General features: G+C 38.6%; 1 protein-coding gene and 1 long non-coding RNA gene across 2 annotated transcripts; both read right to left on the minus strand.

Moving 5' to 3' along the window:
* Nucleotides 1–218: 218 nt before the first annotated feature.
* On the minus strand, nucleotides 219–2,304 carry LOC134677561 (uncharacterized). Its single transcript, XM_063536033.1, has one exon. It carries the CDS (start codon nucleotides 2,209–2,211, stop codon nucleotides 988–990), a length of 1,224 nt encoding a protein of 407 aa, XP_063392103.1. The 5' UTR covers nucleotides 2,212–2,304; the 3' UTR covers nucleotides 219–987.
* An 18,978-nt stretch (nucleotides 2,305–21,282) lies between these two features.
* On the minus strand, nucleotides 21,283–22,664 carry LOC134677699 (uncharacterized). The gene is made up of 3 exons (XR_010100077.1): nucleotides 22,285–22,664; nucleotides 21,755–21,876; nucleotides 21,283–21,396 (listed from the first exon to the last, which is right to left on the minus strand). It is a non-coding gene; the product is annotated as an uncharacterized LOC134677699 (long non-coding RNA).
* Between the last annotated feature and the right edge of the window lie 666 nt (nucleotides 22,665–23,330).

Here is a 23,330-nt window from a genome sequence, read left to right on the forward strand (position 1 = left end):
GAAGCGGGGTGTGAATCTCGTGACCTAAACGTGTAAACGCCGGGGAATTCACGGCGCTTACGGCGTTTCAGTCGACTGAGAGTGACGCAATATTGCGCAATGTTGTGCAATTTGCACGTGTTTCTTTCGACTGCGAGTGACTCAATATTGCGTCATCGGGTAAGTATTCTCTGGAAGTTTCTATTGTAAAATAAAAGAAGATGGGTTTAGTTTAGTAATTTTTTATTTTTTCATCAAAATTTAACCGATTCAATGGAAAATATAGGTATTACACAAAATATCGGCGGCATAACACTTGATTTCAGAGTCGACAATATCGTTTACATTGCACAAACTACCTATAATATTGCGTGCCTGTTGAATATTGACGGGGTGATATATCTTGAAATGTTTCTTGAAAAAGTTGAGACGGTTCTCGTAGGTAGACTTTGTTTTGTTCAAGTATCCGATACGTGCGTTAATACACTCCACGACATGTTCGATATGGCTCCATTCCATGTGGTTTATCACCAAGGGGTGTGAGTTTGTCATAGGTTCGTGATCATCGTCACAGGTGAGTAAAAGTAACGGCACCGGAGAGATACACATCTGAAGACGATTGCACTGTATCAGTTGTGGTGAAACACTCATTGGGTTATGAAAGAAGTTTCCAATGACTTCAACTTTTTCCGCAAACATTGCATTCCATTCTTCACTGGTGAGTTCATATCGCCCATTAAAATTGACACAGACATCTAGTCTGATTTTAGCCTCAATAAACTGCAACTTCAAGTATACATGGATATTTTCAATCAGAGCACTTGCACCAGCAGGACAGCGTTTGAGATTGTAGACACTCTTGCTCAGCTCACAGCGACCGACACCTTCACCGCTGCCGGAACAATCAATCGACGGTGTGTATGAAGGTGAAAAAATGTTTGAATAATTCATTTTATTTTTTATTTTAAAGGCTCCACGACACGTTTACAAGTGAGGACGGTCAATGGTCTACTGAATAATTTTACGAGTGGTACTGGTGAGAGCGTTGTACTCAAACAGTGAATCGTTGATGATGAGACAGTATGCCGTGGTGTTAGCCGGCACATTCTCTTTAAACTCCATTTCCAATTTAATATCAATAGCACCAGCTCCCGAGTTGAAGCTGTCACACTGTCTTGACGTGTCAATGACAATTAATGGAGACTGTGTCTTGTAATGAGCGTAATTTACTTGAGGGCTGGTATGATGACGGTTGTAGTACGACCGTTGGAAATTGGTAAATGCGTCGTATAAGAGCGCATAGTTGTTTGTTTTAAATTCAGCCGAAAAGGGATCGTATGGATAATACTGTGCGTTCAAATACACCCTGCAATTGGTGAGATTACAATGGTCGAATATACTCATATCTTTGCTCTTCTCGTTCCTACGAGCCGTTTGGAAACCAACAATCAGATAGCGAGGTTTCTCCAGTTGAGTGCTAGTCTTGATGCACCAAATATGACGTTGTGAGGCAGGCAGTATGGGATATTCGTACAGTTCCCAGGTGCGGAAAGCTATCTGAACCGGTATGCCCCTCTCAACATACGACATTAGACGCAATTTCTCCTTATCAGATACTTTTATGACTGGCATCCTCCATGTGACACGGGTGATTTCAATCTCACCATTTGGTGTTGGCGGTTGCGGTACCTTCTCCGCATCAACGGGTGCTAAATCTAAACAGTTTACATCTGTACTGGCGCGATTTAATATCAACTCGTGTTTCCCATTAATTATAACCTTTTTATAGTCCTCGGCGAAACCCAAGAAATGAGATAGTGGTATAGTCACAGTAAACTTGTCTTGAATCTTTTTAGCACCAACTTCCCACCCCGCCGTCTGAAGACTATGGTCCATTTCCTTGGTGTATGAGACTAGTCCCTTAATGGTGGACGTGATACCGCAGTTTCTCGCGCGGTCAATCTCCACACCGTTCAATTCATAACGAATGTCTTGAAATAAAAATGCAGCACCGTTGTTGACCAGTAGACATCCTTTCTCCACTGTGCCCTCCACTAATATTTGACTGTGACTCGGTAGTAGAATTAAATCTTGACGGTTGATACATATGTGGATGTTGTCGTTATTTTTGAACGAGTCATTATACGGAGTGTACGGGTGAAATTCTATACTTTCTATACTATCATCGAATAACACCTTCTCACCAATGTTTAAGATAGATGACGAGGACATACTTGGAAACCGATACTCTGTAAAAATGCACTATTTTCTCTAGTCAATTTCTTTGGCTGTTGTAGTGACTGGCGTTGCTGTCTCTCGTTAATACGACGACGACGACGACGAGTAGTACTTGCCCCCACGAGAGCAAGATCTCGACTAATTGTAGAAGTGTTGTTACCAAGGCTTTTATTGTTATGAATAATCATTTCTTTTTATTTTTTACTTTTTACGAATATGCAAACGAAGTGCAATGCTTTCACCTCGAAAATTCACCGTATTACCGTGCTCGTTTACAATGCGCAACTCAATGTTTTGTATGCGATTGTTACTCTTCTTGACAGGTAATAGTACATTTCGATGCTAGTGCGGAAGGTATGTCATTACTTCACGAGTACCGAGATATCTTGCCACGAGCCGCAGGCGAGTGGCCAGACTCGGGACGAGTGAAGAATGACATTTCCGCACGTGTATCGAACGACGTTTTTTAATACAGTTGCGAAAAAATAAGAAAAACATTGTTAATCGTACACTAAACAAAAGTGGTAACAGTGACAGCTCGGTTAGACGTCGTCTTTAAGTATATTATATCTATGGGCGTTTGGCAGCTATTCCGTTCCATTCAGTCAACTTATTAAGAACGGAATTTTCAATATTGAATATTAAAAAATAAACGTGCTATAATGATGAAGAGGTAAGTAATTAAATATGAAATATGTAATATTTTTCGTATTCTTACATTAACGGTAGGTTTTTATGCTGATTACGACGTTTAAAGGAAACTAATATTAACACTCATCAATAAGTAGTCGTGAATTGGAACAAGTATAAATTTAAAAAAATTGGAAAAGTAAAAAGCACTAGTTCGAGATAACCAACTTTCCGCACGCTAAACAGCTACGTAAAGTAGCACTTTTTGAGCAACTGTATTAAAAATATATAATGTTGGTAGGTTGTTCAATAATTTGATAGCCGGGCGGGACGTCGGGTGAAAACTCGTGTAAAACATGCGACGGCTTGTTGTTTACGAATGAGCCCTCCACAATATTGCACTCTATTCTTATAGTGTTTGTTATGATTATGTTTATTGTTTTATCCGACCAATGTGATGATTTTGCTTTAAGCTTTTTCGGTGAATAACCAAACAATGATCCTATGCTGTTTGGTTTGTCAAAGTGAATATCATACTTTGGCGAGAATATCATACACTTGGAGGTATTGTTGTTTACAAAGATATCTGCCACCGCCATTCTTTCACCCTCTGGGCCTTTAGCCCTCTTGGTCATTTCCTCCTTCAAGAGGTGTATTATACTGGAGAGCTCGTATGAACCTTCAGGAATCGCGATTACATCATCTCCATAGTGAAACAGATTATTGCTCTTATCAACATTGGGAATAGTGTTGAAAGTCTTAAAGTACACGAGAGCACACTCGTAAAAACCATCATTGTCCAATTCTAGAGCCGGTTGAAAGTCTACATTCAACACAGACTCGTTACCGCTCAGACTTATTGTGAATGATGTCATGGACATGATACCTGCTGCTGCTGCTGACGGGTAGAAGTTTAATGTAAGAATGAAACTACACATGTAATGCTCATGATATTTATTTAAAACAAACGCTTAGCATTGGTACACAGGAAATCCAAACACAAGTGTCCACAATTTACAGTATTAAATTTCTGTAGGCGATTGTAATTATACTCTATTCGCATGTTGCGCTGTAGTTTGGCACCGTTTATATAATCAATAAACTCTCGAGGTGGTCTCAAATCACCAAAGCTATCAAAATATAGACAATAATCACCCTTTTTCGCATAGGCACACCAATGCGTACCTTCACCACGCTGAGAGTCTAAATTAATGATACCAGTTTCATAATAGTGAGGATTCTTTGGGAGATTATCTCGCATGAAAACACCTCTAAAGTAGGGGATTTTCTCTCTACGTGCAAATCTCACAATGTCCAAATCGGTGAGAGCTTTATCCATTGGAGGTAAATTTATTTTCTTGTTTTTTTTTTTTTTTTCTTCATCAATCTTGCAGTTGCTGCCGCTACTGTTCCATTAGCCGGTGTAATGTAGAGTCCCATTCCACGTTTATAAGGTGCTAAATATAAACCTTTACCGACAATCTTGCTTTCGGTATTATTATTATTTCTATTCTTTACCATTTCATAAATATTTTTAGCAGCAGTGGTAACACCACCGGCCAAAGTTCCCGTGGCGGCTAATGCACCCAGTAGCGGTATCAAAGCCGGTAGGAAACCGCCTCTCTTAGGTATTGGGATGACTCGCTGTTTCTGATGTCCCTTGACAATTTTCCCTTTAACAAAATGTTTTGCCGCTTTTACGCCCACTTTGAGTAGTTTATTAGCAGTTGTATCCTTCCTTTTCGCAATGTGTTTTTTTACAGCATCACGACTTGCTTTTATGACTTTTGATATGGGGACCATGCCCATACCGTGTTTAACTTTATACTTCATAATCTTATCTACCGCTAACGCGGCAATGCGTTCACCAATTGGATTGTGACCACGCCAACGATTTTCAGCAGCTTTGGCCAATTGTAAATCTGCTTGATGACGTCCCTCCAATGTGTTGTCACGCGAGTAGGCAATATCGTGTAATTTACAAGCTTCGTCGAGCGGATTCACACCAGGATCGTTGCGAGCCAATCTCTCCTTCAATCTAGTACCCGGACCGCAATAATTGTAACCGGGTATGTGCGCTTCGAATGGTAGATTATTAATTAAACTATTTATAACACCACCGCCGCTTATGTGATGCTGCTGTCTACGTCTACGTAGTTTGGGGTTATGTTTAACACTAACCCCGCCAATGTGTGTTATCATCTCAAGTACCTATACTTGACTGTGTACGTGAGTATAAAGTATGCCTATATATATATATATATATTTAATATTTGTGTGTGTGTATATGTGTGAGTATAAAATACACGTCCTAATGATTTGATATGTCACAGTGAAATGAAGCTTAAAAAACAAAACACGTCGCTCGCTATTAAAGATTGGAGTGTTGTTCTGGATGATAATGTGAAACAAACAGTGACTCATCGCTCCTTTAAACACGGCTCGTTGCTGGCGAATAACATTAGATGTCTCATCTGTGGACCTTCCAACTGTGGCAAGACAAATGTTCTATTGACTCTGCTCTTACATCCGAACGGTGTAAAGTTTCATAATGTTTATCTTTATTCGAAATCATTGAATCAACCCAAATACCAGTTTCTGAGTACAGTTTTAGAGCAAGCGGGTGACATTCCGTTTCACACGTACAATGATAAGAGTCAAGTCGTCCCACCGGAGGAAGCCGCCGAGGACAGCGTCATTGTATTCGATGATGTGGCTTTGGAAGATCAAGATGCCATTCGTCAGTACTTTGCAATGGGACGGCATCGTTGGTTGGATTGTTTCTACTTGTGTCAGACATATAGTAGGATACCTAAACAGTTGGTACGTGACAATGCCAATCTTATATTGCTATTCAAACAGGACGAGTTGAATTTAAAACATGCCTATGACGATCACGTGAACACCGACATGAGTTGGGAAATGTTTAAGGGAATTTGTCGCGAGTGTTGGCAGAAAAAGTACACTTTTTTAACAATCGACAAGGAGAGAGACATTAACAAGGGTCGATATCGTAAAGGATTTGACGTTTACATTATTGTATAAAATTTAGTGTCATCTCCGGTTTATCATCAGTTTTATGTTGTCAGCTACTGAGGAACAACCTCTTTATCTAAAATAACAAAAGCAAACATGTTTGGTAATAAAAAGTTGAAACGGAAACTCGTAAATTCAATTGAGAGTGTAAAGAGAAAAGTAAAGGCGTTGCGTGCAGATAAGACGTCGCTTGACACTTCGCTAGCGCAAACCTTTGAACCAATCACAAAACCGCTCAATGTTTTAATGAATAAAGCTTTGGAATCCAAGGGTAATAAGAATCATGATGATGACGATGACAATGCTAAACCAGCAGTTATGAATAAACCTCATGGCCCCTTGATAAAAACCTCCACACCATTACCACAACGTTCACGTAAAAGGAAATATCTGATCAAAACCGAAGAACCCAATAGTAAACTGATCAAGTGGAGTAATCATCCTTTAACAAAAACACACCAGATTGATAATGATGATGTTGATTCTAATGATTATGACGATGATGATGATGATGATGATGATGACGATGAAGAGAAAAAAACAGAGGGAGATGAAGAGAAAAAAACAGAGGGAGATGAAGAGCTTAGCGATGATGATGAAGATATGAAATCGGCTCTTGAAATTGATGAAGGTGGTAATAGTAGTATTGATGATCTACAAAATAAATATATTAAACATCTTGTTAAAACACCAAAGATACCATTTGGTGTTTATCTCGAGGATGATAAAATGCATATTGGTAATAGTCGAGTTAGAATCATTGATGACGTGTTGTATATTAAAGATTCACGATTCAACATGACTCCTGGACTGTTGGAACTTATCTTTAAACGAATACCAAACAAGAATGTAATTTTGAAAAAAGATGTAGATGATTACAATAAGATTTTAGACATGACAAACGCTCATCGTAGAGGATTCTCACCCAACGGCCAATTGAGTGGAGATAGAAGTTTAAAGTATCTGCGCTACATTAAACAACCACAAGAATCAAAGAAACATAAAGAAGGTGGATGTTTGAACTCTGGTAAAAGAGATATATTAACAACTAAAACGTTTTACCCAAAAACCGATTACATCTATTGGGATGACCCGAACGAGCTGGTGAGCCGTTTACAGCTTTTGATAGCATCACAAAACGCTGGCAACACCTCTCATTCGAACGAGATCAATGCAATCGTTGAGGAACTAACTGAGAGCGGTATAATTTTAAAGTAAGAAAACAGACCCGCTTCTGTTTGTTGTTTTAAAAGCTGTTTTCCGGTAAAACCGATCTGTTTCTCCCTGGTTACCTTGTTATAAATACTGATGAAGGCTCCCTCCATCGCTCACTTTCACAATGCCTCTTAACAAATTTGGACAATACTTGGGCAGCGAATCTACAATCCGTGACGATATAAAAGTGGAACGAGATTTAGTCAATTTTGAAAATAGACGAGTGGCAGGAATTCACAAGTCTTTCCTCAAAACTGATGCCATCTGTAGAGCTGAACTAGATGAACAAGTAGTATTTTTAAACACAAAGCTAAAGGCGAATATTAAAGATATAAAAGATTTACGGGTAAAGATTGAAAAACTATCAGAAAGAATTACTGCGCCAACTCTGTCACAACCTCAAACACCACCATCGACAGCGGCAACAGTTCCAGGAAAGCGCATTGCATTGAAGAAAAATGAGTAAGGCTCAAGTAGTCAACGAGATACACAAGTATGCGAGAAAGACATTTCCACGTCGACGATTCATTCAGAGGGGGCTCGATGACACATGGCAGATTGATCTAATTGATATGCAAAAGTACTCCAAGGATAATAACAACTATAAATATATTCTAGTGTGCATTGATACTTTTTCGAAATACGCTTGGATGCAGCCGCTAAAATCCAAGAGCGCTGACGATGTTACAAGGGCAATGAGCAAAATTTTGAGTGAAGGCGGGAGAAGGCCCAAGAATATTCAGTCAGATGATGGCAAGGAATTCTTCAATCTCAAGTTTAAATCGCTCATGACACGTCATCATATCAACCACTACTCTACCTATAGCGTCATGAAAGCTTCCATAGTGGAAAGACTAATTAGAACCTTAAAACATTGGATTTGGAAACAATTTAGCTTGCATGGTTCTTACACATGGTTACAACTGATAAGCCAAGTGGAGCATTATTACAATAACAAACCGCATCGTACTATCGGTATGGCGCCGGCGAGTGTGAATAAAAACAACTCTAAACAGTTGTTACATAAAGTCTACAATAACATTAAAATTAAACCACGGGCCAAGTTCAAGGTGGGTCAACATGTGAGAATTAGTAAATATAAATCCACCTTCGCCAAAGGCTACACCGGCAATTGGACTACGGAGATATTTACAATAACTAGAGTGCAAACTACTAATCCAGTGACATATTTACTTCAAGACGCTAATCACCAACCCATCTCTGGATGTTTCTATGAACAAGAGTTGCAGAAAACTAAACACCATGACATTTATCTAGTGGAAAAAGTGTTGAAACGTCGTGGAAATAAAGTGTATGTAAAATGGCTCGGCTTAAATGAAAAAAGTTGGATAGATAAAGATAACATTGTCTAACTATTATTATGTTCAATAAATATTTATCTACTCTAAATCAATGAGGTTTCATTCAATAAAACATCTCTATATTAAGTATTATTATATATATTTATTGTTATTAATTCATCTTTATTCATCATTTCTCTTAGGCTAGGGTTTTTATAATATGAATATAAAAGTAAAATATAAAAACACTTTGTTATTAATTATTATTAGTATACCTATACGTGTACAATTATAATACATGTGCAGTGAGCTAGCAATTTAAAAGTAAACAATGAAAAGGAAACAAAAATACACCATAATTAATAATCACCAGAATCTATTATGTTTGGACCTACCACACAAAATATGACATTAATTAAATATGTAAAAGATTCCGAATTGCACACTGCGCGTGAAAAAAGTTCCGCTGTAACACCACCTAGTAAATCAATCCAGTCTTGAAAATTGATTTGGGCGTCTCCCACTATTTCTTCCGCTTCATCGTTTAAATCGTCCCACATTACAATTAAACGATAAATATGACAATCGTCACGGTGACCTTCGACATATAAACTTTTCAACAATCTCGCCACTTCTGCTCTAAACGAGTGTAATGGCATGGGCACGCGCCATCTATTAATCAATGTATTCTTTTGGAACGCTTCCATCCACTCGTTTTTACATTGTTGATGAAAAGATTTCACTTGGTTGCTGGAATCGCTCTCGTGGCCGTAGTACAAGGGATTGGTGTGTTTTTCCTTGCCCCCGTCGTCTTGTGCTTTCGCTGTTGCCATCGGTTGTGCGGGTGGTGAGTGTGAAGTGGAGCTGCTGCAACCACCGTCACAGCCGCCGCCGCCTGTGGTCGTGGACAACCAGCACTGGCAGCACCAAGCGGTCATGGTACTGTTAATGTCAGCTGGGGAAGATGTAATAAAAATATTGTTATTGTTTATATTAAAAGTAAGCAACCGGTGTTTCTAATTGAGAATTTTTTAATTACAAAAGACAGAACAGAGTTTATATACTCAAAAAATTAGTATGATACGACTATACTTGAAAAGAAACTTACATTTGGTATGTGATGAAGCTTGTGGATCCATTGTTGTAGAATATTATTTCAACACGATAATTGTAGTGACACTCTAGTGAGAATGTGGTGAAATGACCGTTTACTATGACTGAACATGCTCTTTATAAACCCGGTGGAGGGGAGCGGGGACATAGGAGTGCGAGGTGTAGGGAGCGCGGCATAGGAGAGCGGGGTGTAGGAGCAGGGGGCAGGGTATAAGGGGTAGGGGGCAGGGTGTAGGGGGCGAGGTGTAGGGGCAGGGGGAAGGGGGCGGGGTGTAGGGGGCGAGGTGATTATGGCAAAGAAACGTGTGAACCCAGTAAAGAAAACTAAGTACAATGTTTTGTAAAAAATAAATATATACTTACCTCAACTTTCAGTGATGAACAATCTCTGTCGAGCGATGTCAAATGCAGCCATTTACTTGCGCAATGAGATATAGTTGAGAAATCGGATGACGTCATATTTATTCTATTCCATGACTTCTAGAATACATTGTATAACAGTCCACAAACACGCTACTTTAGCATATCCCCGAGAAATTATGAGAATGTAGTCGAGAAATTGAGGCTGGTCCTACCGTGACGGGGTGGCCTAGAGGTTCATACAGTGTGTGGTGACGATAGCCCCGGTTAGCTAAAGATGCGCCGGTTCGAATCCGACCTTCGCCACTGGAGACCACCCCGTCACTTTTTGCGTTTCTCCTCTGATACTGCAGTTTTGGAACTAACGTTGCGCATACATACTGTCGCCCTCTGGCGGGGCTGGCAGAATTCAAACTCACATACAAAGTGGAGACATCTATTCATTTCATAGCGGATGGTTTTGGAACTAACGTTGAGCATACATACTGTCGCCCTCTGGCGGGGAAATTCTAGAACTAACGTTGCGCATACATACTGTCGCCCTCAGGCAGGGCGCACACATGACCATTCCCCACATTATTGCGCAATTCCCCATTCCCAATCAAAAAACAAGAAATGTATAGGTTTTTTTAATAGACCTTGATTCATTTCGCCGTGCGCAAGTGTCGTGGCCTTGACGAGCACACCTGGGCGCGCGAGTCTCCCCTTTCCCCGCCACACCCCGCATCACACCCTGTGGGCCGATGCATGTACCCAGCGCATGATTCTAGGATATAACTGCATCTGGCATGAGGCGTGGGGGAAGTGACTGAACGGGATAGTCTCATGTATCTTTCAGTAGGAGTAACAGCGAAAGCGCTATTATCGTTTGTCCTTGTCACACATATTTTGTTCGCTTCCCCTCTCGCTCCATCACCCTCCCCCTCACCCCACCCGCGGCATTGACCTTGCTCACGTGTCGCCGAGGCGCTTCCCCTCTCCCCTCACCCCACCCCCGCGGGGAACCTCCCCCTCCCCCTCCCCTCCCCCCCACCCCGCGGGGGGACTTGAATACCTACTCTGAGGCAGAAACGGCAATTCTACCCTACTAGGAGCATTTAAAAATTTGTATGAAATCTGTTCGGGTTAAAGATATTTTTACTACAACAATCATGTATTTGCATGCATGCAACTGTGCTTACTTAATAGCATATACTAATCTATGGCTTACTTATAGCAAAGACATATCGCCGTGTGCCTGCTATACTGCCACAATTCAAAATTTTTGATTTTCTGGATTATTGCAGATTCGTATTCAAAATTGTTCAATTTACGACCTTATTTCGAGAGCCATAGCAAAAAAGGTCTTTAAGAGCCTTTTTCTCACAAGTGGCCTTATGCATTTGACCATAAATTGTCAGACAATTCCCTGCAATACAGCCACTTTTGAGTTGTGGCTATAAAGCACACGTTTTAAATGAAGCTTTTGAGTTGCGTCCTAGAAAATAATAATTAGCTGAGTTACACATATTATTATTATCGCGTACAGTGATCTTGTTCCTATCAAAGTTGATATAAGTTCAAAAACTAAAACCCGACTACTGCAAATCGCGCTCTAAAAAGTATGAAACAAGATAGAATTCTTATCTGAAGTTATCAAACAGGAAATATTATAAATGTTATAATTTTTTTAATAAAAAATACAACGTAATAAAATGTATTACATTTTTGATATATTTACAGAGATATTCAAAGGATCGCCGTGCATGGTCGTATGCCACGATTATAAACTTTAAGGTAAAGTGGCATACGACCACAGCTATCCTCTGAATCTCTGTAAAAATATAAATAATGTAGTAAATTATACATATTACGTTGTATTTTTTTATTAAAAAAATTATAACATTTATAATATTTCCTGTTTGATAACTTCAGATAAGAATTCTATCTTGTTTCATACTTTTAGAGCGCGATTTGCAGTAGTCGGGTTTTAGTTTTTGAACTTATTTTTTATTTAATTAATTTTGGGGTCATGACTTCGTTACTAACTACTTATTCGAAGTCACTTTATATTACTTTTTCGAGGGCATCCCCAGTACAGAAATACACGCAGAGCGCCACATATATCGGGCTGCGCTATCCTTTGGCATGGAGGCGCTTTCGGCGCCCAGCTTTGGAACGTGTACAGTGCGCCTCCTACGTAGGGCTACGCCCGACTCTATTCCTATGAGGGCGCCGAAGGCGCCCGGCTTTGGAACGCGTAGAGCGTGTCTTGTACGTCGGGCTACGCCTGACTCTTTTAGTATAAGGACGCCGAAGGCGCCCGGCTTTGGAACGCGTAGAGCGAGCTTCGTACGTCGGGCTACGCCCGACTCTTTTAGTATGAGGGCGCCTTCGGCGCCCGGCTTTGGAACGCGTACAGCGAGCTTCGTACGTCGGGCTACGCCCGACTCTTTTAGTATAAGAGCGCCCACGGCGCCCGGCTTTGAACGCATACAGTGCGCCTCGTACGACGACGGGCTACACCCGACGCGTTGAGTATGAGGGCGCCGAAGGCGCCCGGCTTTGGAACACGTACAGCGTGCCCGCACGTCTTTTGTACGGCTGTTTCATGCATTTGCCCGGATTTGGTAAGCGTCCAGCGTGTCACGTATGTCGACACTTTTAGTATGAGAAAGTCGAAGTCGCCTGGCTTTGGACTGCTTGCAGCGCGCCACGTACGTCAGGCTACGCCCGACTCCTCTAGTATGAGGGCGCCGAAGGCGCCCGGCTTTGGAACGCGTACAGCGAGCTTCCTACGTCTCTTGTACGGCTGTTTCATACATTTTGGCTGATCTGGACTTATACCTATTCACGTTATAAAATATTGCAGGTCATTAAAAAAAACACTATGTTTATAGCGGCCAAACAAATTTATTTAGCAAATACCTTCTTGTATCGCCGTAGTCGGGTAATACGCGGATAGAATCCAGAGCGCTTGTAGATTCGTAGTTCGAATTACCTACCCGATAAATTAATGTTTCATCGGGTGCATGCAAGCAAAGCCGGTCGCAAAAGCTAACAATATTTATATATTTGAAATGTGCTACCTGAGCTCTTTCAAATGATATACATCACGTAATCATTACTTATTTTTATTTTTTTCGTTCGTGACTTTATGACCTCTAGAGGACGCCTTGTTCATTTTTTTGTTACTTCATATAGCCTATATATAACCAGCGGACGATTAAGATAATTCGAATGACATATTGTGACTAGCCGTATGCCTATTGCCTAGTATAAGCCTCATTTTTCATTACAAAACACGGAAAATAAAAAGAAATACCTTGTAGTACTGATGTCCTCTTCAGACGCATATTTCATTCATAGTTCCATCTAATATTCTAACGATTGAAACTTGATGCACGTAATTCTATGGTTTATTACTTATCACATGCATTTTTTTTTTAATTAATCCTTATTTTAACTTAGAAATAAACAAACTAGAAAAAATACCAAAGTAAAATAATGTTTAAAGATTCGCGCGCGGAGAGTATTCGAACGTTCCCTTTTTATTAAAGTCTACTCAAACGGACTACTCGGAATACACGGCTAATGTCTATGTGTGCGTAAATATCAATGAAAATAACACTGTCTACCTCTAAACTGTGAGAGAGAAAGGGACGTGATTTTTTTGATCTGAAGTAAGCGAAAGTGAACCTTAAAATTTAGGACATATGGTTTAGTAAAACAACCTGAAACTTAAGACCTTTCTTCTTGGATCAAACCTTGTTACCTGTCCGAGGCAACGACCTCTTCTGCAGTTCTGGTATCCTGGTACTTTTGGAATAATGTTTATCTTTATAAGTCGCTGTTATGTCGCCCAAATGTCGCTGTTTTGTCGCCAATATGTCGCTGTTAAGTCGCCAATATGTCGCTAATAAGTCGCCAATATGTCGCTATTTTGTCGCCAATATGTCGCTGTTATGTCGCCAATAAGTCGCCGTTATGTCGCTGTTTTGTCGCCAATAAGTCGCCGTTTTGTCGCCAATAAGTCGCCGTTATGTCGCTATTATGTCGCCAATAAGTCGCCGTTATGTCGCTAATATGTCGCCAGTATGTCTTTGTTTTGATTAATGTCGCTATTGTATCGCCGTTATGTCGCCATTAGGTCTCTCTAGGTAATGTCGCCAATAAGTCGCCGGTTTGTCGCTGTTTTTTCGCCAATATGTCGCTGTTAAGTCGCCAATATGTCGCTGTTAAGTCGCCAATAAGTCGCCGTTTTGTCGCTGTTAAGTCGCCAATATGTCGCTATTAAGTCGCCAATATGTCGCTATTAAGTCGCCAATATGTCGCTATTAAGTCGCCAATATGTCGCTATTAAGTCGCCAATATGTCGCTATTATGTCGCCGATTTATCGCCAATATGTCGCCGTTTTGTCGCCAATATGTCGCCGTTCAGTCGCCACTAAGTCGCCATTATGTCGCCATAGTAAAAGGTATAAAAGGCCGGTGCGGAGAGTAGGGGGATTCATTCATTCTTCGACCATCGGACTAGCAGTGACTCTGGTTTTCGGGTGTAACGTAGTGCGGGGAGGTGAAGTTTCTCCGCGAACTTTTTCTGTTTGTTTTTACTTGAAATTATCCTGGTAAATTTAAACTTAGAATTTGTGTCTGTGCTTGGTTTTGCGGGGATTTTGATCGTCGTAATGCTAAGTTTAGACTATTGTGGAGTTTCTTTACTGCCATGTTTGGGATTTTAGTTTATTGTGAAGTTTCCTACATTGTGTGTTCTAAGTGCCATCACGTTATGCAGGGACAATGTCGTTGCATGGCTGGTGCTTGGAGTTGTGTTTGTGTTTGATTTTACGGGAAGAATTTCTCGTAACGTTAAATATGGATGACAGTGTTTAGGGAATTTCACTTTCAGATAAGTAAGTTTAATGTCGTAGTAATTTAATTATTTTAGTGTTTTCTATGGGGTATTTTTGCGATTTTAAAGCCAGATCATTGTTTGGACAGACAGTGTGTCCTGCTAATCATTCACTCCGCCTAACGGTGCCAAAGGATTGGATGGTTGGGAGTCTTTTGCTCCAAGTTTGAGAGGACTTGGCGTCTCTTTTATATCAACATAAGAGACGAATTATCTCACTAGTCTCAAGGCCAAGCTGTTTAGACGAATGTGGAGACGTCACGTGCGCGTCATTGGGTGTAAATCCTGCCCACTGAAGTCGACAGTAATTGAGACTAGGTCTCCTATTAAATATATTTATATATTTCGGTGCTCCGGTTCATGCTAGTGCTGGTTACGGGGACAGACTCCTGTCGTGACTGATATTACACTTAGTCTTTGTCGCGGCCGGGTTTCCCTTGTGATTGGTGCGGGTGTGTGCTAGGGTACTGATACGTTTATATACATGGAATAGGGCCGGCTTACTTTCTGCATCCTAGCTTGCGAGCGCAGAAGGGGGAGCCACACACTACACGAGCCTATAGGTTGCAATTCTCAGAATCGCTCGCTGAACTTTACAGCTTCTCGTAGGGACTACACTTGCGTATAATCCAAAGTACCAGGTCAATGGTAAGAATGAACTGTGCTTTGGTTATACTAGATTAGGGACAAAGGGTAGGAATAGGGTAGAATCACACACTTTTGTTGTCTATTAACGTCCTTTTTAGTTAGGCTCCATAAATTACATATGGTTGATATATATTTCTATCAGAAGGTTTAAAATTATGGTATTTTTATCCTAAAATATGTGTGTTTAAAAGGTAAAGAACTGAGCTGTCTAAATCTTCTTAATTTTAAATTTATACGGGGAAAGTTTAATATTTTATTTCTATTTTTATTTCTGGTTGTCTGGAGTAGGGACGAGGTACTGAGTGGTTCAATCAGGTTTTCATGGTATTTCATAATCAATACTTAAATATCAAGCAGGGTTTAGGAGTACAGGCTGGTCTGAGATGGAAGGATCGAAGATTAGTTCTGTTTTAGGGACCCCTTTGGCAAGACAAGAGTAGTTCATTGGGAAAGTTGAGTGAAATAATGCTCTTCTTGATATTTCAGTTTCATTAAACATAATCATTAGTAGATAAACTCGGTGCTTCGTTTATACATCTAGAGAACTAGGAATTCTGTCTAGATTATCAGCTCTGGGGAATGGGATTAAGGGATTAGCATCCCTAGCTTTTTGAATATAAAAAAGATAAGTAATCATGATGACGATGGATACTTTGGCACTTCTTTTCATAGTCATCTAGGTGCGTTTAGGTTTCGAAGTGCTGGTCATAGCCCTTCCGGCTAAAATGGTAGGGTAGGTGTTCCGACTAACCTTGTTGACTGGACTAGGAGTTCCCAGACCTGTATCGGGCATACGGGGTAGCACGTGTGAATTATTCACACATCGTTTAGAAGTTGATAGTTAACTGTAATTATCCTTGAAATCTTAGGGTGTAAATGAGCTTATCTCAGGAGTGCTACTTCTATGTTATCCCGGGAACTTAATAGGCGTAGCAGGATTTTACCAACAACATTTTTATATATTTATACCATCTTATATGCTGCAATACTTAAATACATACATTATAGTAATCTTACAACTTCGTTTATATTAACGCTAATAAATTTTGTTGAATTATCCCATTTCTATAACTCGATTTTCCTTAAATTGTTTCTTACTTTCATAATTAATGATTTATTTATCATAAATAGCTGTTAATAAAATCTAGGGAATAATAAATAAAACTTGAGTCCAAAATTTAGTTGTTACTCATTAAAGAATTTGAGGTTACAGCGGTTCGCTTCGAGGGGTCCTAACTACTAACTAGACGATCACATGGCCATATTTTAGGGGTAAAATCTAAAAGGGGGTTATATTATAGTCAAGTAAGTAAGTATTTAAGTAAGTAAGTAGGAGGGGTGAGTGACATTTTGGTGCCGTGACCAGGATGTAGTTTACCTGGGTTACTACGGTTTTTTTTAAGGTATATCTATGTAAAAGTAGCCTTCAGGCTACATGGTTCCGTGTCCAAAGGATCTAAAATAAAATGCACCTTTTAGGTTCATTTTGGATACCGAGGTTTTAAAAATAAGTAATAGAAAATAGCCTTTTAGCCATAAAGGCATTTTGTTGGCGTGAAATTGGAATGGGTACACTTTATTTGGACTCAGCTTTTACTATGGTTATAAATAAAAGTCAGAAAGCATTAATTTTATTATTCAATAGTTACTATACTTGGTCGGGCGAGTCTTGTCGGTGGAGGGGGGCGCGAGATTCAAATTTTCTATGAGACGATAATCTTTTGCGCCTACATTTTTTGAATTTCCCGCCTTTTTCTACTGACGGGATTTGCTTGACCATCTATATGTACACGTAGAAAGGTCTTAAATAAAAGTCATGAAACATTAAGTTCATTATTCCATAATTACTATTTACACATAGAAAAATAAGTAAAAAGGGTTACTTTCCGTAGGTGCAAACAACGTAATTATCTCAGTTGGCTTATTTATTACAACACTAACTATGTACAGTTACTGATAATTTGTGTGTAGCGTAAAACTTTAGCTTCAGCAGGGGTATGCACTTGTGCATCCAACCAAGCACTAATATTCTAACATTCAAAATCGATCGGTAATTTGCATCTCGGACATCATGTTCCTACGTCGACACATCGTTGGCGCGTTCTATCTCGGAGGAGACGCCATCTCTTGACGAGTTTGGTACTACATTTTTTACTATGCTCGCCGTAATTAGGGATTCTTTCTTCACATTCCTGAGTTAAGATGTGTGTCTTCACTAATATCTATTTTAGAACCATCTTCTTGCGTCTTTGTTTTTTGGAAAATAAAGTAACAAAATTAAAGCCATATAGTATAATTTTAGCACTTAAAACGCTTATTTTAAGCGAAAACAATCAGGTTTACTTTTCGCGCCATAGATTCAATTAGTTTCATCGCAGGTACCACTAATAACTATGAAATAAATAAATAAATATTCTAGGGACAATCATTCACATATCAAATTGGCCTCGGGCTAGGTAAAAGTTTGTACTGCTGGTACTAGGTGGCACAGTACATACTTGTATGCATAAATACATACTTAGATTAACAAATAATGTCCATGACTTGGAAACACATTCGTGGTAGGCGCGCCTTTGGCAGGCAGCATTAGTAGGCAGGTCTACTTTAGATTGGGATAGGAGGCTGTTGCCACAGTTTAGAGATAAGATTAGAATACCTAAGTTAGCCTAGGATGTGGTCAGATAAGATGTCTGTTGTGTAAGAAGATATACCTTAGTTGAAAAATCATGGGGGCGTGAAACTGTTCATTTCACGTAGGCTTTCTTGAAGTATTTCAGAACAGGAGGCGTATTACTAGGATGTACTTTAGTTGTAAAACTATGGGGGCGTGTAATTGTTCATTTACGCGCAGGGATATTAAGCCATTGGGGGCGAATGTCGCAACTTTCTTATTCTCCTATCTTAAATGCCTACAACGCACTTGCAATCTCTCTAGGTTTGCGAGGAAACGGTAATCATTCACCACCGGGTAATTTGGTTGTTATTTGCCTTCTATATCATAAAAAATAAATAGCTAGGTACTTATATGTGACAACACCGGAGTTCCATCTTTGTCACATGTTTTGTTTACTGATGAACTATCACTAGAATAAGCTAGTTAGGTTACAGATTGTATCGTATGTACGGTCCTGCATAGGCATGCCAATCATAGAGTAAGAGTAAAAAACAGATATTACAGAAATATGGGTCTCAATGACAACCATACATACTAGGAATGAGCTTAGTTTGATTTCATGTATGTGAACACCTTACTTTGCTTACCATATGATAGGAAAAACAAGCATTTAGGTATGTATGAACAATGGTACCTAACAAATTTTTATTTATTTATTTATTGAATCAAGTTATATATAACATTACAGCTTGCGCCAAAGCGTTACATAGATTCATAACTTAAAACTACTTATTTTCTAATTTGAAACTAACTTACATCTACGAATATCTGTCTTGCATCCTTTCAAGCACTCCCTTCCATTCAGATATCAGCCTCCCTGTCCCAGTCGCAAACAAATCACTCTCAGGCAGTGCCGCGAGTAAGGAGTTGGCGAGCGCAGTTGCGCGCAGTACGGGGGAGTGTACGCGCAGACGAGTGCGCGAGTGCATTACGGCCAATATGGGCGGGCGCCTCCGTCTACTACAGTACGCGTCAGGTGCAGAAAGTTTAAGAAACTTTTCTAAGAGGCCAAGGCTATCTATTTTACACCTCAAAACCTTAACTATAAAGCATGATATTTACTACTCATGTTAGGATATTTAATTTCAAGAAACAGAAATAGTATATCATACAATCATTATTAGAGCATAAGTAGAACATACACATATGTATGAGCATTTATCTACATACTTTACAGTATGGAACCCTAAGAGTCGCAACATTTATCGAAAACAGCGCTGAGTTATGTATAGGTTACTGTTATAGTTATTACCATTATCCACAAGGGCTCCTGTGAGCTGCCTTGTGAGCCACATTATCATTATCAAAATCGCTCAAATAATTTCATGAAAATCAATTCAGAAATGCAACGCGCCAATTAGCCGGGTGAACATTGTGCATATATATACATTTTGTAGTATGAAGGTAGCCTGTTGACTTAGAATCACAGTACGGTTCTGCCGACGGTACTTTTCAATAGTATTCTGATTGCTATTAAGTAATAGTATATACATAGTTGGTTAAGCTAGCACGCTAGTATCTAAGCTCTGCAACACGATTGCTATTTTCATTCTTGTATTCATTGAAGATTAGAGCGACCTTAGCAGCAAAATTCTTGAGATACGGCCATCGAACAGGTGTCTTTCAGTATCAGTAGTCAGAGGTTCGTGGTAGCCTGGAAATAAAATAGACAAGTATTAGAAAAAAAATAGAAAAAGAGTAGAATGAGTGGCTCGTGACTTTCTTCATTTTAGTCAGTTTTATTGGTAAAAATGTCAACAGTCATTCATTCGTGGGGGCGCGTCATTATTTTATTAATAAACACACTCATGGGAAATATTAGGTTTCACAAAAGTAGATTAGACAGTACTTAAACCCTTCAAAATAAAAAAATAAATAAATAAAAAGTTTGAGAATCTTTGCCTTACAGGGCATATTTCCATAAAGTTAAGTCACAAATAAGCTAGATTAAGTTACATAGTTAACAAAATTAGAATAGAATATGTAAGGCTAATGACATTTTTCATATCTCCGTTCATTCATCGGAAACTTCTTCGTTCATTCTTTTGAAATATTAGAGTCAGACATAAGTCAAGAGTTTCTTAAGCTAATAATAAGTTTCATATTTTTTTATGAAATACAGTGAAACCTGGTTAAGTGGGACCTGGATAAGCGAGAAACCTCTGTAGCTGGGACTCATGGCGCGGTCCCGACACTTTAGCACTGAATTACCTCTGTTAGTGAGATAAAACGAACCTCTATAACTGGGATTAGTTGTTGTGGTTTTAAAGTCACATTTACCTCTATAATTGAGACACAGAGTGTATTTTACCTCTTTTACTGAGACTATATTTATAAGATTACATTTTCCTAATTGTTTTTTTAGAATTTTATACGAATTACCTCTGTATCTGAGATAACGTCAATCTATGACCTCTCTAACTAGGACATTATTGATCTATTTCCGTATGCTTACTAACTCTTAGTCTATCCACAAATTCCGCATTTGCTTAATTGTGTCTAAACGACTTCAAGCTTCATTTAGTTCCATTATGTAGTTAAAAATATCAAAACGAAAGCTGAAATCTTGATAAGTCACAAGAATAAACAAATTTTCATTTCATAAATTCCTAAGACGCAATGAGAAACATTTAAACAGACTTAAAAATATTTAGGGACAATGATTATTTTACCTAAACATTTAAAGATAATTACAAAATACCTTATTGACCACCTCTATAACTGAGATATATCCTGTATTCTCACCTCTATTAATGGGACCCTCTGTAAATGAGACAGAAATTTATTTGTACCTGGCTAACTGAGAGCCTGGGTAAGTGGAAAACCTCTTTAAGTGAGACAAATCTCCTCGTCCCTTGAAGTTTCACTTATCCAGGTTTCACTGTATAATACCTGTCATAATTGGAGACTGTCTGTAGATGTACATTGTAGGCAGGCATATTGTTACTGCGGAGCGAAGCCGGATCTCCAGGATCACTGAAATTGATAAAGTATAAAAGTTAGCTAATGTAGGGTATATTTAAGAAAACCTATTTATATGTGTGACTAAAAATGTTTTTTATTTACCACAGGTAGGGTCTTCACAGTCAATATAAAAATAAAATCAATTTTATTATTTTTGAGTGATGAAAAATTTTCTAAGTTTGTTTTCCTAGGTACATATGTATATGTTACAGTAGCTTTCTAGTAGCATGGATGTTATACTTACTAGGGGACTGTAGAAAGACTCGGAAGAACCCATGAGGGCATGGAATTTGCTCCGCTCACTGACGACTAGGTATCGGGCAAGCCATCAAAATTGTTTTCAGTTGCTGAAAAATAACAACATATATTGTAAGATTTATTGCAAAAAGAGGAATGTTTATGACTGGTCTAGGATTGGGTTCACATAATGTATTTACCGAAAAACTGCGGGATCCTTTTGTAAGAAAATACATATTACTAACAAATTTTCATTACCACGCAAGAAATTCTGTTTATTTTTAGCTGACATTATCATATAATTAGGATTTTTCATAATCTATTACATTTCCAAATTTAAGAAACTAGTATTTAATAAAAAGAAAATTGAGCGTGGTCAACTTTTTAAAGCGACAACATTTTTCAACTATAAAAGCAGTAAGGTCAAACCGGAGAGTAGATGTCTAGTAACAGAAAGGTCATACTTACGCTTCACAGTTGTTTGTAATCACCAAAAATAGCAAGGGAGTCCTCATAGTGTAATTTCAATTTATTTTTCTTCAGTAACGATTACACATACCGGGGTTCATTCTAATAGAGTAGTCAGGTTGCTGAAAAACCAAATATAGTTTGTAAATCTTATTGCAATAGGAAGCATGTAGAGAAGAACTGATATTACATTAGACAGATAGTATAAAAAAAAATCGACTTGTCATTTTTACTACAGATTTTTACTTTCATTGCTTTCAGTTTTCAAAAAGAAATGTGGTTATGTTGCTGAACAAAGAATAAAAATAAGGCAACTCAGTACATTAGGTACAAACATTATAAGCATAATGAAATAAAATTAGGGAAGCCTTAATGTTTGTCTGTATTCGATAAGACCAAATAGAAAGCAGATTTATTGATAGATAGGTCAATTTGTGATCAATTACTTTTCGCTGGTCGATATTGTAATAAGTGAAACAGTTTTTAAATAGCAATAATTTGTTAATGAAGGTAAAGGAATAAAATCTTACCTTGCCTGAATAGTTCCACATTTGGGCCCATTTCATTCGCAGTATCGACAGCTAGATTCATTACACATCCTTTGTACTAGATAGTTCAAACACTAGGTCATAGTTATGGGCACTAGGTTCATAGTAAAATAAACGACGCAAGCTGAGAGAAGGTCATGATATGCGGCGACGAAAGAGAATTTTCACTCCGTTCATTTTGTAGTAATTCTTCAAGGGGTTATATTTTGGAAATCATAAGTGCATTCTTGGAGGCATTCTTTACTCGTTAGATCAGTTAAAACCAGCGCCGTGGTATTTTATCGTAGGAAATCATCAAAACAAAGGCTATGGCTTCTTTTTAAGATGGCGTTTCAATTTTGTTTTGAGCATTTTTGAGCGATTGTCAGATGTTTAGGTATCTGGTCAGAATATCGTCGATAACTGAGGTAATTTTAATTATTAACTTCACGATTAGTTTGCTTAGGCTTAAGAATAAATTAATTACGTTTCGAAGAAAAAAAATAAAAAATGGCGGATCTTGAGTTGAGAAATGACAGTAGATAAAATTTACCAAAGATAAAATTTCGTTTCACTCTTATTTCACTAACCGGTCGAACGTTTATAATATAATCTAGAATAGTTTTCCAAATCCAGTTATTTACGCCATCTATCGGAATATTTCTTTACTAAGTCGTACTTAGAACCCGACCAAATTGTGAAGTTTGTGCTTGGTATGTTGCCAGGAGGATAGAACGTGGTATTTGATTTTGTCGCATTGCACGGGCGCACGCGCACCCGTTTACACTCTCGTGTCGTGTATCGGTTCATGGCTCACTCGCCAGTTGTTCGCGATTGTAAATTAGTTATTAGATTTGACTATGCGTAAAAACTTGTTCACACGATCGAACTTATTTAGTATTGACGATAATTAATAGATAGATTGCTAATTATTTCTTTATAAAAACAGATTGATACGGATTCATCCTTAGACGAAGAAATAAAATAATTATGACCAATTTGGGATTATTTAAATAAAATCAATTCTAAACATTATTTCTGTCTATAAG

This window comes from Cydia fagiglandana, chromosome 26 (genome assembly GCF_963556715.1).
Source record: "Cydia fagiglandana chromosome 26, ilCydFagi1.1, whole genome shotgun sequence".
Lineage (NCBI taxonomy): Eukaryota > Metazoa > Arthropoda > Insecta > Lepidoptera > Tortricidae > Cydia > Cydia fagiglandana.

What these genes read in the sequence shown, in the direction of transcription:
- LOC134677561 (XM_063536033.1), bottom strand. Translation starts at nt 2,211, where the DNA reads ATGTCCTCGTCATCTATCTTAAACATTGGTGAGAAGGTGTTATTCGAT.